General features: G+C 33.1%; 1 protein-coding gene across 6 annotated transcripts in view; it reads left to right on the forward strand.

Moving 5' to 3' along the window:
• LOC108733253 (kinesin light chain) overlaps positions 1-14,821 on the forward strand; it is a 91,830-nt gene that overhangs the window by 70,713 nt on the left and 6,296 nt on the right. For all 6 annotated transcript variants that reach the window (XM_025980285.1, XM_025980284.1, XM_025980282.1 and 3 more), the window contains exon 7: positions 11,168-11,394. In XM_025980285.1, coding sequence (XP_025836070.1) covers positions 11,168-11,394 — 227 coding nt within the window. The remainder of the gene's footprint in view (positions 1-11,167; positions 11,395-14,821) is intronic.

The following is a 14,821-nucleotide window of genomic DNA, read 5'->3' on the forward strand; positions in this document are numbered from 1 at the left end:
TGGGTGTACACGGTAAAACTCATTAGAAAAAGCATGAATTTCAAATAAATAAATTTAATTTGTAAGAAAAGATCACTCTCTAAAAACCACTAGTTAAAGGTATCCCAGCGTCTGGCATAATAATTTTACCCTTAATTTGTCTAAAATATGCACATACTCGATTTTAAACACAAATTTTTTGAATGTGTTTGAGATACACCAATACAATTTACACTGTTGGTGGCTTCATAATATATATTTTTCAGAGCTTTCCCAGTTAGCAATAATTAAATACAAGTATATTTTTACAAAAAATTATAGAACTCGTAATTTTATACAATTTTTTATTTTTACCACAATTGTTTCGCTAACACAGTAGCAATTTTAAGTGGAGTGTTACATTAAATATTTTACAGAATTGTAGCTTATAAATATCTTAACTGAAAGTAGGGTTTCAATTAGAATAAATTTAACAAGGGTGATGTATTTAACTCTATTTGGTCTTTTAACAATAGTTCTGCGCTTTGATTTTTAATTTTATTTATTTCCAGACATTGGAAAGTGTTAAGTTTTTTTCCTTTATTTAATGCGTGTAAAATTCTATAATTTCTTTTAAATTTGTGATTTTCTGAAATTAGATGATTATCATAATTAGTTTAGAAGTTCTTTTTTTATATTCAATGTTTTTAAAATATTCATTAATTCCAGGTTTGAATGTACTTTCTGTTTGATCTATTTTTTAGGGGCAGATTTTTTGCTAATCCTTGTAGTGACACCTATCAAAAATATATTCCTATTATATTTTGTTAGTTGGCTATTATGTATTAAAATTAAAGAAGTGTCTCTTTGGTGGAACATAGTAAAAAATATATTTAATGTTGCCTTTGTCCGTGTACAAGAGCGATTCCTGTGTCGTCAAAAATCCCATAGAAAATGAATTTGAAATAATTCTGAATCAAAGAAAAATGAAAGAAGTGGACAAGAGGAATATTATATGGAACACGCAGTGTATGTTTTGTTTGAGATTTTTCTCAGAAGACACTAGGGGTGAAAATTCGATGAGATGTAGCAAATCGATGTCGAGTTGATGTCCAGATATACTTGATATACCAGAGTGACTTGGGATGAAATTACATGAAATGAGGGCGAGTCGCATTCGTCTGAAATTATTGATATTGATGATGAAAGCCGAAAAAAATTATATATACTCCATAAGCATGTTAATAATAAACGTGACAAGATGTAACTGAGTATGCTTCTAATTTTTTGAGTGACGAGGGCGTCCCTTTGAGTCAATGATAGTGGGATTACTATTAATAATAAGTTTTATGTTTGGTTGACATTGACTATGTTTATCAGCTACGGTACGTACTTTCTTGATTAGTGTTTGCTTTGATAATGTCAGAAAAAAATGCTAACAAATTCATAGTGCAGTGAAAATATCGCCCCGTGACTCGAATCTCACTCTTAGAGACCTGATCATGCTGTTTATGAATCTCCCTCTGCCCTGCGTATACTAACGACCTGCGGTACAGAAAATACCTTAGTACGTTTGGCAGCTTCTTTAATCATTAGAAAAAACTTCCGTATATCATTATCAATACTATGAGGAGATGAAGAAAAGCCGGAGCCGGAGAAAGTAGGAGCAGTAGACTCGGAGATACCAATAACTACTAGATTGGCAGTTCTATTATGACTTACTATGAAAGTTCATAATAAAATATTGTATTCTGTTTAGCGATATTGTTTTTCTTTTCTTGGCAGTGTGAGATTTCTGTAATATTGATACGTAATAGCGAATTAATAAAATAATATAGGTAATAAACTTCTTTGGTGGGTGTCACTCCAATTAGTAAAAACATCCAACCTAAAAAATAGGCTTAATGTATTTGAGCAAAACAATCTGAAAAATAATATATTAGGAAGTTCATCATTAAAAGACTGTTTTTGTTAGAATGTACGCATTTTATTTCGGTGTTAAATTGAAAATAAAGTGAAATGGGCGTTTACAATAAATAACACAGGTCTGCGAAATTCTTTTTTTGAAAAGTTTTTTTCTTAAATTGTTAATATTTGTCCTAATTGTCTTAAAAGTAATAGAAAACGATATTCATATGGTTTATACCACGTCACATTAACCCATAAATGCTCAGAGAACACATTTCCATTTGAACCCTTGCCACGTAATGAGTGCGACGACAAAATATTCGATAACCAGTGTTTCTATGTTCTTAACGATGCTCTTTTCGATGGTGTTGGTTAAAAATACCTCCGACAATATAAAGCATGGAAAAATCGAAAATAAACAAGAAAAACGTGATTTTTGAATTGACTTTTTTCTTAAAAAGTAATTTTTTGTGTCCTTACGATTTTTTTATGTACTGAAAACCTATGTAGATCATGACCTCGATATCTAAACATGAAATTATCACCGTTGGTCATGTCGAAATGCCTTTACAAACTGTTTGATCAAACAAAGTTTAATGTAAAGTGGTGGAAGCAATACTGTTTCAAACTCGTAATGATGACATTTTTCACTTCGACTTCCAATCGCATTCTACTTTGGACATAGGAATAGCGAATAACAATGATTTTGATTTACCATAAGTCCACTGTCTTAACTTATCTTGGTGACACAATCTCGTTTTGAAGTAAGCTTAATAAGCATTTTTTTACAAAGTTTGTTATATTCAATCTTTGTTAAACTATTGTATATTGTCTGCAAATGTAAAAAAATACATATGAATTGTTTTAACAACTCCGAGAAGCCATAGTTAAAGATAAATGAAACACAATCTTTTATTACACGTAAATATTATATCTCAATAATGGCGCGCTATAAACTATTTTTTTTTCAGGCGCTGTAAACGACTATAGTTACTTTCAGACTATCTAAAATAAAGTAAAAGATAATATAATGCTCAGTCAAAGAGTATTAAATAGAAATATAAGGTATAAAATGANGACAATATAATGCTCAGTCAGAGAGTATTAAATAGAAATATAAGCTATAAAATGAATTTTGTGAAAAAAACAAATAAATTTTCCGATTCAAAGAGCTATACATATATGAATCTACATACGAAAAAAAAATGTGACGTGATACGTTTAAACAAAGTTTATATTTGCAAAATATAGACCAACATTTGCATGCTTAAGATAAATTTATAGAAAAAACTTTTTTATCGCAGATCTGTGTAATTAAAGTAATTAGAGACTGGAGTATTTAGTATAGTAATAACCTAAAAGTTGAAAAGTAAGTGTAATTTAATATTGAGGCGTTAATAATAATAACCGACAATGGTTTAGAATTTTCAATAGACAAAGCGAATGAAAGAAAAAAGATGTACACCAGACACCTCTAACGGAGATAATTTTGCCAAAAGTAAAATGTCAGCGAGATCACCGAAGAAAGACGAAATGAAAGTATGGTGGAAAAGATGAGCAGTATTTAGAAAGAAAAAGAGGAAACTCGTAAAGAAAATAAGCAGTACAAAGATGACATTAAAAATGTAAAAGTAGAAATTACACAACTCAAATTAGAAATATCTAATTTGAAAAGCGTAGGGTAGAATTTCTAGAGATTAGAACAGAATGTAGAAAAAACCGAAGAAGAGAAGATAAAAAATAATATAATGATTGTCAAAACAACATATTTGAATGAACATTACGTCTTTATAAATAGCGATCTTACAGAATCTGCGAATAAATTCCAAGAAAAATAAGCAAAATCAGAGAAAGCAAAGGGAAAACTGTTAACATGGGATACCAAAAACTATTTATAAAGAATATGAGATGGGTACGGAACAAATTGAAAAAACCGTTCAAAGGGAACGCATAGGTAAAGAAAAAACGGTTAAAAGAAAGGACAACCGACAGAACGATGAAGGACAGGATTTTCAAGACTGATCGTGAGAGACATATATTATTTTTGGACGTAGAAAAAGCGTTTGACAGAATAGATAGACGGAATTTGTTATAAATACTGAAACAAAGGAAAGTAACCAAAAAAAACACAGAAACTATAAAAAGTAGGTATGTAAGAATTTTATTAGAACCAGGAACTGGACAAGTTGTTTACGGAACAGGGTTTATAAGGCAAGAAAGTGTAGTGAACCTGAGCCCTCTCCTATTTGTGATGATGGATGAAATTACTAAAGAAACAAGATCTCGGACGAAGAAAATTGAAAACAGGATACAGAAGTCTGGAAATCTATAAATTACAGAGTGCGCTTTTGTAACCTTTGTAAAGAATGAACGTAATATGTAAGTAGGACATCGACGAAAGAATATCAGCAGTTACCAAAATATTTGGTATCGTAATTTGTAAGTAGAAATAATAGACGTTTTTAAATCAATACATACACCGTTCAGTTTGGAATCATTGGAATTATCAATTAGTTAAAAAAGCAAGTTATAAGCATTGGAGATTAAGAGGAATACAAGCAGTCGCAAAACTATACAGAATAAGAAACGTGGATATTCCGCAGGAACTAGTTGAGGTGATTCGGGCATTTGAACATAATGGATAGAAAGAGAAAGTATGGGAAACGGGAATAATTAAAAAAGGAAGATAAGGAAAAACACATACAAACGAAGTTAAGAAAATCTTAGAGAGAATGTTATGACGCTACACCAGGGTTAAGGGGTTGGGGCAGGAAAAGTAAAACAGAAATTTAGAAAATAGTATAATATTTATATGATATCCTGCAGTGATAGCGAAATTATTAACAGAAACAAAATAAAAAAATTTCTTCTGGCAATTGCCTTACACCATCTCATAGAAATTCCCCATGATAATATTAATTTTTATTTATTTTCCATTTAATATTACATACATCCCATAGAAGGTCTTAACATTGGGAGAATTACTCATTGTTTACGTTATAATTTGTATATATACAGGGCGTAGCGTTTATAATCAATAATATTTAAACCACAGGTTCATAGTGGCATTTGACTGTTTGTTTAAACTGTTGTTATTGAAGTGTTACTTACGTTTTATTGAATGTATGTATCCAAACAAAATTTGTACAAAATCAAAATCATTGTTTATTAACGAATTTACTTGAAACTGAAGAAAATGTACTCGCGGCATGTCGGCTTTGTCCAAAGGAAGAATAAGCACTACCAACGTTTTTCGTACAATTAATGGTATTTCCGGTTCCTGGGACAAAATTCGGCAATGTACAGGCCGGACGAAGAAAGCTGGCGAACGGTAGCCCAGGTACTTGCCCATTTATGACCTATTTGGGTAAGTCACTCGGAACCGATACACAAATAAGCTTTCAGATATTTATATTAAATATTTAATCTATGCCGCTGATAGGAATACTGAAGAAAGAGGGCTGCAATCATTATACTTAAAACTGCCTACTTTTGCCACCGCGCATCCATGCCATTTTAAAATTTCCGCCAGCTTCCAGCGTCAAGCCTGTACGTTACTTGAATTTCAATTTCAATACTTTTTGAAAAGCACAATATTTTTCACTTAGACTTTTTTACAAAAGAAGTACATTCGATACGAATAAACAAGTTTACAGACTGCTTATCCTATTCGCATATGCTATACAGGTTGTTTTGGAAGTAAGCGGCAGCTGAACTCATGCTGCTCTGATTCGAATCTAAAGGCCGTCGTGTGTTGGAGCTCATTACTCGTTATTGGGAAACGTTAGGAAGCAACTCCACCACATGACGGCCTTTGGACCCGAATCAGAATAGCATCAGTTCGCCTACTAGTCGCGAAAGCTTTTACTAATTTATATGTGGCAAGCTTTGAAGGGTATTAATTAGATGCAATAGGGAATCACATGGCAAAAAATTGTAAGAAAGCCAGAAGTTACAACCCTAAGCCGGTTGTGGGCATGAATTGGCAACGCAAATATTATTACAGCGAGTTGCAATAATAACTAAGCAAGTACATTGATGAAAAACGTAAACAAAGACGGTTGTGGAATGAAAAATATCATAAATATCAACAGCATACTATCACGCTACTACACTGTAATACTTTGTCCGTCGCTGATAGTATGCAGTACTGTTTAAAGTACAGGTTAACATGTTATTAAGAACACAAAAGAAAGATAAAAAACGTTACGTAAGCACTAAAAGGTAAATTACCTTTTGCATAGGTGACTGTAATTTTATTAATTATAAGGTAAATTTCCAAAACAACATTAAATTACTGTCAATGTGCGTTACCTTTGTTTTAATAGGTGGTTTGCCAATAACGCTTTCTTACTACATTACAAAAATTGTAATTGGAATCCCGTGCTAAAAGACAAGGCTTCGAAGCGTCTACCAAAATTATTGCCAGTTTCTCTTTATCTCTGTTTGCCGATGAGGAAATTTTCGCTGGGGATATCAATGACCGTACAATTCGATCATTGCATTAATATTGTACTCGCATTAGTCGTAAATTAGTATCACGTCATAAAGTGCTTCCATACTAAACGCCATTGTAACAACTACTGTTCTACACTGACCTATGACAGTAACACATTGGCCTAATTCCAATTAGTTCGTTTGATTACATATATATAAGTCTTCCACATTAAAAAAGTACAGAACTACTATTAGGCTGATTGTAATATAAACATCGTCAGTCATACTTAATCTAATCTAACGAATAATATATTAGTACAAAAATACAGAAGAAATACATCACGGATACTACCAATTACCAGCTTATTGAATACGGCGTTGTATTGTCGCATTTCTTTCCAGGGCAGGAATTACATTTGCCTGTAGTTTAAGTACATTTTTCTCTAAAACGGTGAACGTTTGGATATACAAACATTTACTTAATTTTCTTATTTTATTGTGTCTTAACACCTCCTGCTAGTTTGCTATTTATTTCAGAGATATCCTGTATATTTCGGTTTGTCCCTGTTTAACAATAATTTATTTTAAAAGGAACATACATTGTATTTATCAATTCGAGTTTGTTATTGGTATCCCTTTCAGCTTCTAGTCATGTTTTTTTAACTAATGTAGTTTTGTCATCAGTCAAGCTGTGTTCTCGATTATATCTAACAAATATGTATTGTTAAATACATGAAATATTTATTGTTTAACCAGAAATTAGCATAAACATGAACAAATGTATCAATAAGCGGGAAGGAGAGCTCACGCGATGCAGTAACGCGAATTGCTGAAGGTCTCTATATGACTTAATATCTACTGTTAGGACATAACACTTCTTTTTTCATACTTTTCATGCTTTATAATAATATAAAATGCAAAATACAATTCCTTAAGAAGTATTTTCTTAATCATCTATAAATTCAGCCGCTCAAGCCTCTTGTCTATTCCAGATGATCTACGAACACACGGTTGGGTATCTCTTTTACTCCTATTATGAGTACTTTTATTTTTATACATAACAGGATTATTTAGCATTAACCTTAGTACCTACGGTTAAAATTGCTATCACTATTGTTTTGAAAACTTTTAGTAACATTATCAGTTTGATCCGGAGAGCTATCAGATAGATGCAGAGTATTTTAACTATTTCAACGAAGATTAACATATCTTCCAGTCATGCAGACACTCACAATTAGTTTCACTTCTTCTAACATCTTTTATAGTCATATGAAGCACTCCATTCCTGTGCCTGGAAAAGTAGATGAATCAAGCTAAATGTTTTTAATTGGTCAGTGTGCTTTTTGATTATAATTTTGTTTTCGGTCTTAATATTGTATGATTGCACTTTATCGATCTGATTCCCAAGAGGTGTAGCAGTTTCCAAAAGAGAAGAACTTACCACGTAACCGGGTATGAGTATACCGCTCTTTCACAGGGAGTTCATTGGCGGCATGTATTCCGTTTGCCAACCGGTTTTTATTTATTTTTCAGCCTGGAAATACATAGTCTTGCTTGAGTGTAAATTGTTTACCCTGTTTTTCCTCTATTTGGACACAAAACGATAAAATAATTGTGTAAATAAGTGTAGGCTTTCACGGCCAGCGTTCAATTATTATTTGTTTTCGGTTTTTTTGACTGTTTCCCGACGTTTCGCCTACAACTGTGGCAGGTATTTGCAAGGATAGCACGTTGCTCTTCTCGGTCTGCGTAGTGCTGTTTGATGCGGCGGAAAGAGAGCGCCAATCAGGCGCGATTAGGATTTTAAGAAATTAAACAGAAGTGACAAAATACGTTATCAAATAGACCCGCAGCTATAACGGAGGAAGGTTTAAATAAAAATTTATTTATAGAAAAAGTATAAAATATATACACTGATATCCTAACTATGTACAGAAATACGTAAGCTGTAATATTACCGTTGCAAAGTGAGTCTGCCCCCAACAATGCTTTAAGAACGCGGTTTAATCAATTTTCAAAGAATGCTAAGAACTGTTTAATATAGAACTAACTACTGACTTAATCGGAAAACAAACGAGTTTCATTCCTACCAGCTGGAAATTCGACAGTCTGCTTTTAGGAATGATAAAAAAGAAGAAGTGAAAGATTATCTGCCCCATTATTGGCCTAATAACCCAAGGAAATCACAAAAATACTTCAGTGTTTTTTAAACTATAGTATATACCTCCAGGCAATGTAGCACGGTGTACCGCGTCATCGAAAAAAAAAACCTTTCAGATGTTTTATTTCCACCGGCTATTTAGTGATGAGGCAATCTCTGCGAACCACACTGTGGTGCAAACGCGAACGGCAAAGTAGGAGACTTTGTATAGTCTCCTTACAGGAATTTTAGGAATGGATGGGCGATGGTTGGTGAAAGAAATATGAGACTGACGGAATGTACACAGAAGAGAAGTGAAAGATTATATGTGGAAGGATCCAATGAAATCACAGTAAAAGTTAAAAGTAAAAGACCAAGCCAGACGGACACGGAATCGAACCAGGCTTCTTCCTAAACTAAGACTATAGGTCAAATATCTCTCCGAGGGACTGGATTACTATTTAGGGGTAGGAGCAGCGTTCGAGGATTTCTAGTGGTGCTGTCGTAAAAAATACTCGAGAGAGTAGTGGCACTACATAGTGTGGTAGGCACGAAATTAAAAATGGGATGTGTTACAATGATTGGTTTTTATTATAGTTATAATACAATAAGATCATGCTAATATTAGGTGTCATTTGGTAACGTGGGTGTAGTACAAGCAAATCTTTGAGTACAAATTACGACTGAGCAGTTACAAATGGATAGAATGTAAGCCAAACATTGCCAGTTCTCTAACGCCTAAAGTAAACATAAATAACAAGTTGCCGCTTATCAATCAACGAGTTATTGTTTTCGGAAACACCAGTAAACACATGGTCGCTTCAGTTTAATTTTGCCAGTTTTGGATTATAAAGTCAACATTGTAAATCCTTTAGTTTATTATTTTTTACTAGAACAATAGGTCCACTAATCCATATACTTACCTCAAGAAAAAGACACCTATATTCTTCTCGGCTAGTCGCAGGTAACGAACACTGCTATTTCATAAAATTTGTGCATCTTTCTCTATTTAAACAGTTTGTAGAGTGTGTCTCACTTTTATTACTACACTGCCAATTTCTTCATGAATCTTGAATATAACCTAAAACCGGCAAAATTAAACGGAAGCGACTATACACATGCACGTACACTACAAAAACTTTTAGAAGTTAGAACCGGACAAGCAGACAAGTTTCAAGACACCTATCAAATTTATTTCTCACTCGCGCAAAAACGTCAGATATTTTACGAATTTCATTTTCAGCGATCATCACACCGGCACCGTTTTGTATATCATTAACATTGTGATCTGGCGTTTGAGATGCGCGCTGTTTCATTTTGTTTTCGGACTACCGATGATGTGAACATCAACCTGCGAAAAAAATTGGCCTCTAAAGCACTTTTTTATCGAAACCATAGACACAAATCCAGTGACGCCCCATTGTCAGATGGAAGAAGTCAACGTTAGATTCTATTTCCCCCTTTACTACTTTGGGAGTTGTCTGTAAAGTCATGAAAAAAAATATATATTAAAACGTCCTTGTAATTTGGTAGCTCGAATTTTCCCTATTTCCATTTTTCTCTTTTCCCTCCTGACTGGCAATTTCCGAAATTTTTGCAGTGACAATTCAGCCATTTGCCTTGTTAAAAAGAGATGACGTCGCTTATAGTAATAACAACTGTTCTACACTTAGTGCCTATGACTGGTACTGGTAATTTACCATCTGATTGAATATATTTATGTGCGTGATTCATCTATACTCTCTCTCTCTCTCTACCTTTAAGTACGTTTTTCTTGAAAACGATGAATATTCGGACCTGCAAACATTTATATAATTTTCTTATTTTATAGTGCTCTATCTGCAAGCTCCACGTCTATTACAATTATTCCTGCATCTATACTGGGTACATTATAATGTATAGGTCTTTAAGAATGCCATTAATGTACTTACTGCACCCACGTCTGTAATTTCATAGGTTTGCAAAAAAGTTACCTTTAAACTGTACTTAGATTGAAAATGTTTGGAAATTTTGCAAAAGTTGATTAATCGCAGTTATGAAGAAATGCTTAAAATGGGGAATTAAAGTAAGGTTTATCAATAAACAAAAATTTGTATTGAAGAAAAACCTGTGCTAAGACTATATATTCTTTTGCAAATTTAATATATAAAGAATTAAAAACAAATAAGTAACTGCGATAGGTCTAATAGAGGTTGAGATTCCACATTTTCATAGTGACTCTTTCAGTTCATTGTTTGATAATTAGTTGAGGTTATGCTTATTGGAACAAAAAAAAATCGCATTTCATTTTGACGATCCCAATCATTAAAAACGATTGATAATGGTATGGAAAAATTGTGTGTATGCCGCGATTGTTGAGCGCTTTTATTAAGTAACGCGACGGCGAATGGGCGACTGCGTGAAAATAAAATGAAGTCATCATTTTTATCTATATGCATAAATGTGTAGTATTGTACGTACTTTTATCCAGGAAATCTGATATAATGCCTATTATATTGTTATCTCTTCTACGAGAATGAAAGATTGCAGGAGTTTCTTTCAAAAAGTATTTTTTTTAACATTCAGCGGTAACGATGTGACAAACAGGTATCTCGTCAAAGGCAGCTCAGAGAAAATATTTTGAAATGGCAATGTTGCTTTTTTTCCTATTTAAAACTTTTGCTTAGGTTAATCTTAGTTTTGAATGTGTGTTTTTTTATGTACCTAAACATTATTTTAAATCAGGTGACAACAAACCCATTTGGCAAGTGGCAGAAGAACGAGAAGAGAATAAAGCCCGCAACAGAGAAAACGCTCCTTATGGGGAATATGGAGGGTGGCATAAAGCTGCTAAGGTTGATTCTCCTACTGTTACAACAACCCTTAAAAATCTTGGAGCTTTGTACCGTCGACAAGGAAAATACGAAGCTGCTGAAACTTTAGAAGATTGTGCTCTTAGAAGCCGGAAAGAGGTAATAAATTAATATTTTACCAGCATAAACAGGATTTCTATTTCATCAAACTAAGGATTCTTGTAAAAATTGGCGTTATTTATTAATGAGGGCTTGTATGTATATTTCTATACTTGTTATATGCTATGATAAAAATATTAATCATACAGCATTCTAACTTATATGTGCTTGTAGCAAAAGTATTGTACTACTAGAAATACAAAAAAATTGTAAACAAAATGGAGTACCTTTTCTGAAGTCATCAGTTTAATTGTCAATGTCAGTAGAGTTATTTATTGAAATCGAATAATACCACTTTTGAAATATTTACTCCTAATGCTGTCGTAATTCCTACATTAATTATTGGAAGCCCATAAAATTACCATAAGATAGTTACTGAATTTTCACACAAAAACTCTCAAATCCATAAGCTTTGTAGTTATTAAGCTCTATTGATGCTGAACATGTTTCTAGAAATTTAACATATGCATGTGTGTGCAATTACGTTAAATACCTTAACTAATTGAACTTAAACATAAAACTGTTTATTTAACATGGTGCTCCGAAAATATTAAAAAAAAAGTATCAGCTTTTCAAGTTTAAACGTATTTAAAAAAAGAACTGCATTTATATGTATATGTATAACGTACATTCCACTTCAATTTTTTTGTATCCCTAATTAACAGTTACATTATTTATTTATTATATTCCATATTTCTATCATTTAGTTTTTGTTTAGGTGTGACTAATAGAAAATGTAATCTAACTCAAAATAGACTTGTATCAGATCTTATATCCTAACTTATATAATTTTTCACTTACCATTACCTTACCCATTGCCGAATTGGTCACTTAGAAAGATTTAGCATAGGGTATGAGCCTAACTTCCCAGAAGGGGGCGGGCTTGCTCCAATGCGCAAAAAAATATTTTCAGATAAAATAGATGTCATTCATGGTAGCAATAGCAAAAAAGAGTGCTGGTCACACAGTATATATTTTGCATATATTATGTTGCAAGTTGACAACACTGCAACCCCCTATATATTGTGTTCGAATTATTCGTGTAATCCGTTTATTTAGATTAGTTTTCTATCGATTAATAAGGAAAGTAATTATTGGAACAAAACAGTTGATGTTATAAGTCTACTGTTTTGGTCGTTTCTTTCACATTTAGTTTATTTTATTTTCTTTTGACTAAGCACTAAGATCTTGGACTTTAATTTTATAAACATTTACCAGAAAATTTATTAAAATCGTATTTCTCATATTAATCGTATTACACATTTATTTGAAATTGATGATCACCAACTACAGCGGACAACGGTCTTTTTCAACATTTATAAAGTTCGTTAAGAATAAGTGAAGAAACACATTAGGACAAGAACGTTTAAACGATCTCATTTTAATGAACATAAGGAAAAATTTTCTTGTTGTGTGCTGCTTTTTCTATATCCTAAACTTTAACATCAACGGCGTGCATCTGCTGCGTAACCCGCACTGCCTTACTCTACCTTACGGCACAATTTAGTCACTAATTTATCTAAACTGCCCATGGTGATGAGATCTAATAAGATTGAAATTGCTATCCGCATCTGACGATCTGGTTCGTTACTTATTACAGTTCTGTTTGATTATTTAAGTATTAAGTTTTGATAATAACGCTCTTCTGATTTCCAGATTTAATTATTTATTTAATTAAAATCTGTTTAATGAGAGAGACAGAAAATTGAACATTGATCTGATAAGTCGCTTCCTTTTAATTTTTTAGTTCTTTGTTTATTATTTACTGGTACCTAACGACCTAAATTATTTGTTTTTACCACTTCATGTAAATTTAATTTCTTTTTATTTGTGGCTTTCCCAACTGAAGTTACTGAACAATCATTATTTTAATTAATGTTACTGTTATAGTCCACGGGACAGAGTCGTTTCTTGTAAGTGATTAATACATACTTGGAACTTCGTGAGTGGCTTCCTTTTAGCGAGTTTACTCTCTTTCTGCGGCTTTCTTCGAAACTTCTGCGTTTTGAGTTTTACATCTTTGATAAATACGTATTCAGTTTTAATGTATTTTTTTGGACCGTGATTTTTTGTATCGTTTCTATGCATTTTTTCTTCGTTCTAAATATCGTTAGAATTAGTCTGTATAAATTAATTACCGCTGTTAAACGCATTGATGCCTCTTAGCGTTGGTACTATTTTTTTAACGTCGCCCTGTTACAACTCTCGCTATCGGATATCTGTTCCTTGTTCAGACGAAAATATTACAAATTATTATCTTTATTGATTAGGGTCCTTGTCGCAACTTTGAATATTTTGCGTCGGTCAGTGTTAAATTCCTAAATCTCCTTCCGTAACGTCACGTTTTTTTATTCACGTGGTTAATCTTTTCGCTATAATTGCTTCTAGATTTGAATTTGAACGCGCGGGAATCTAGTCGGCGGAGATAGTATTTAAACCGTGGAAACCCGAAATCGGGTCGTTCCGACGGTCACTTTTTACTACAGGTGTAAATAGTGCGGCTTCTATTGGGTGAATAGTTACCTATCGTATCGTTTTACTGTCTTGAGCACTAAGCTATTCAGTGTGAAAAGTTACCCCTATTGTATATTCATAGTGGATAAACTTAGATCGTATCGTTTTGCAGTTTTGTGAATCGATCACTAGTGCTCGTCATCTTCTACCCTTTACTATTGTTTTTGTTAAATAGATCCCCTACCGGTATTAGAATAAACAGCTTAGGGCCACGGTAGGCAAGGGCATCAGAAACACATTGTAAGATCATCTTTTGACTCGCAGAGTCATACAGAATTTAGTTACCCACTATTCGAACTTCTAGCTAAGCTAGTACCTTTGTAAAACTTTTTCTGTCTTAATGAACGAACCTTCAAGTATGTTGCATCGAAGGTTTATAAAAAAGGCAATTTATTTTATGTGTGAATCTCTACCAAGTGTGGACCTTCTTAAGTGTGCCCAGTGAATCTCTGCGTATAGCCAGCCAGCGCTCACAAGGCTCCACCATGTTTTCACCTACCTGGACCCGGACATCTTCGATACTGCGTACGCCGTCACTTTGGAGGAATACCTAGTGATACGCTCCCGGCGAGTCAACATTAGTGTTCGGTGTGTGACCGATCTTTCTAGGGTGAGTTCGAACCATTGCACCCTTGCGCCTTATTAACGTTTCCATTTATCTAATTGAATACAGTTGAATGCAGGCTTTTCTTTCTGGGTGGAGAGTTGCCTTCAGTTCTTTATATATTTTGTTCAATATCGACACCCGGTGGCGCCCATTTAACGTAATTGTATGTCCAATTGGCGTTCTATTTCCTTGTGTAATAATTAAGTATATTTAACTTGTTTTCATAATTATTTTGGATAGCTATCCACCAGTTCAATAAATATTTCCTATTAATTTTATATAATAATACTAAATAATATTATATAT

Source organism: Agrilus planipennis, unplaced genomic scaffold, assembly GCF_000699045.2.
Source record: "Agrilus planipennis isolate EAB-ADULT unplaced genomic scaffold, Apla_2.0 scaffold76, whole genome shotgun sequence".
Classification (NCBI taxonomy): Eukaryota; Metazoa; Arthropoda; class Insecta; order Coleoptera; family Buprestidae; genus Agrilus; species Agrilus planipennis.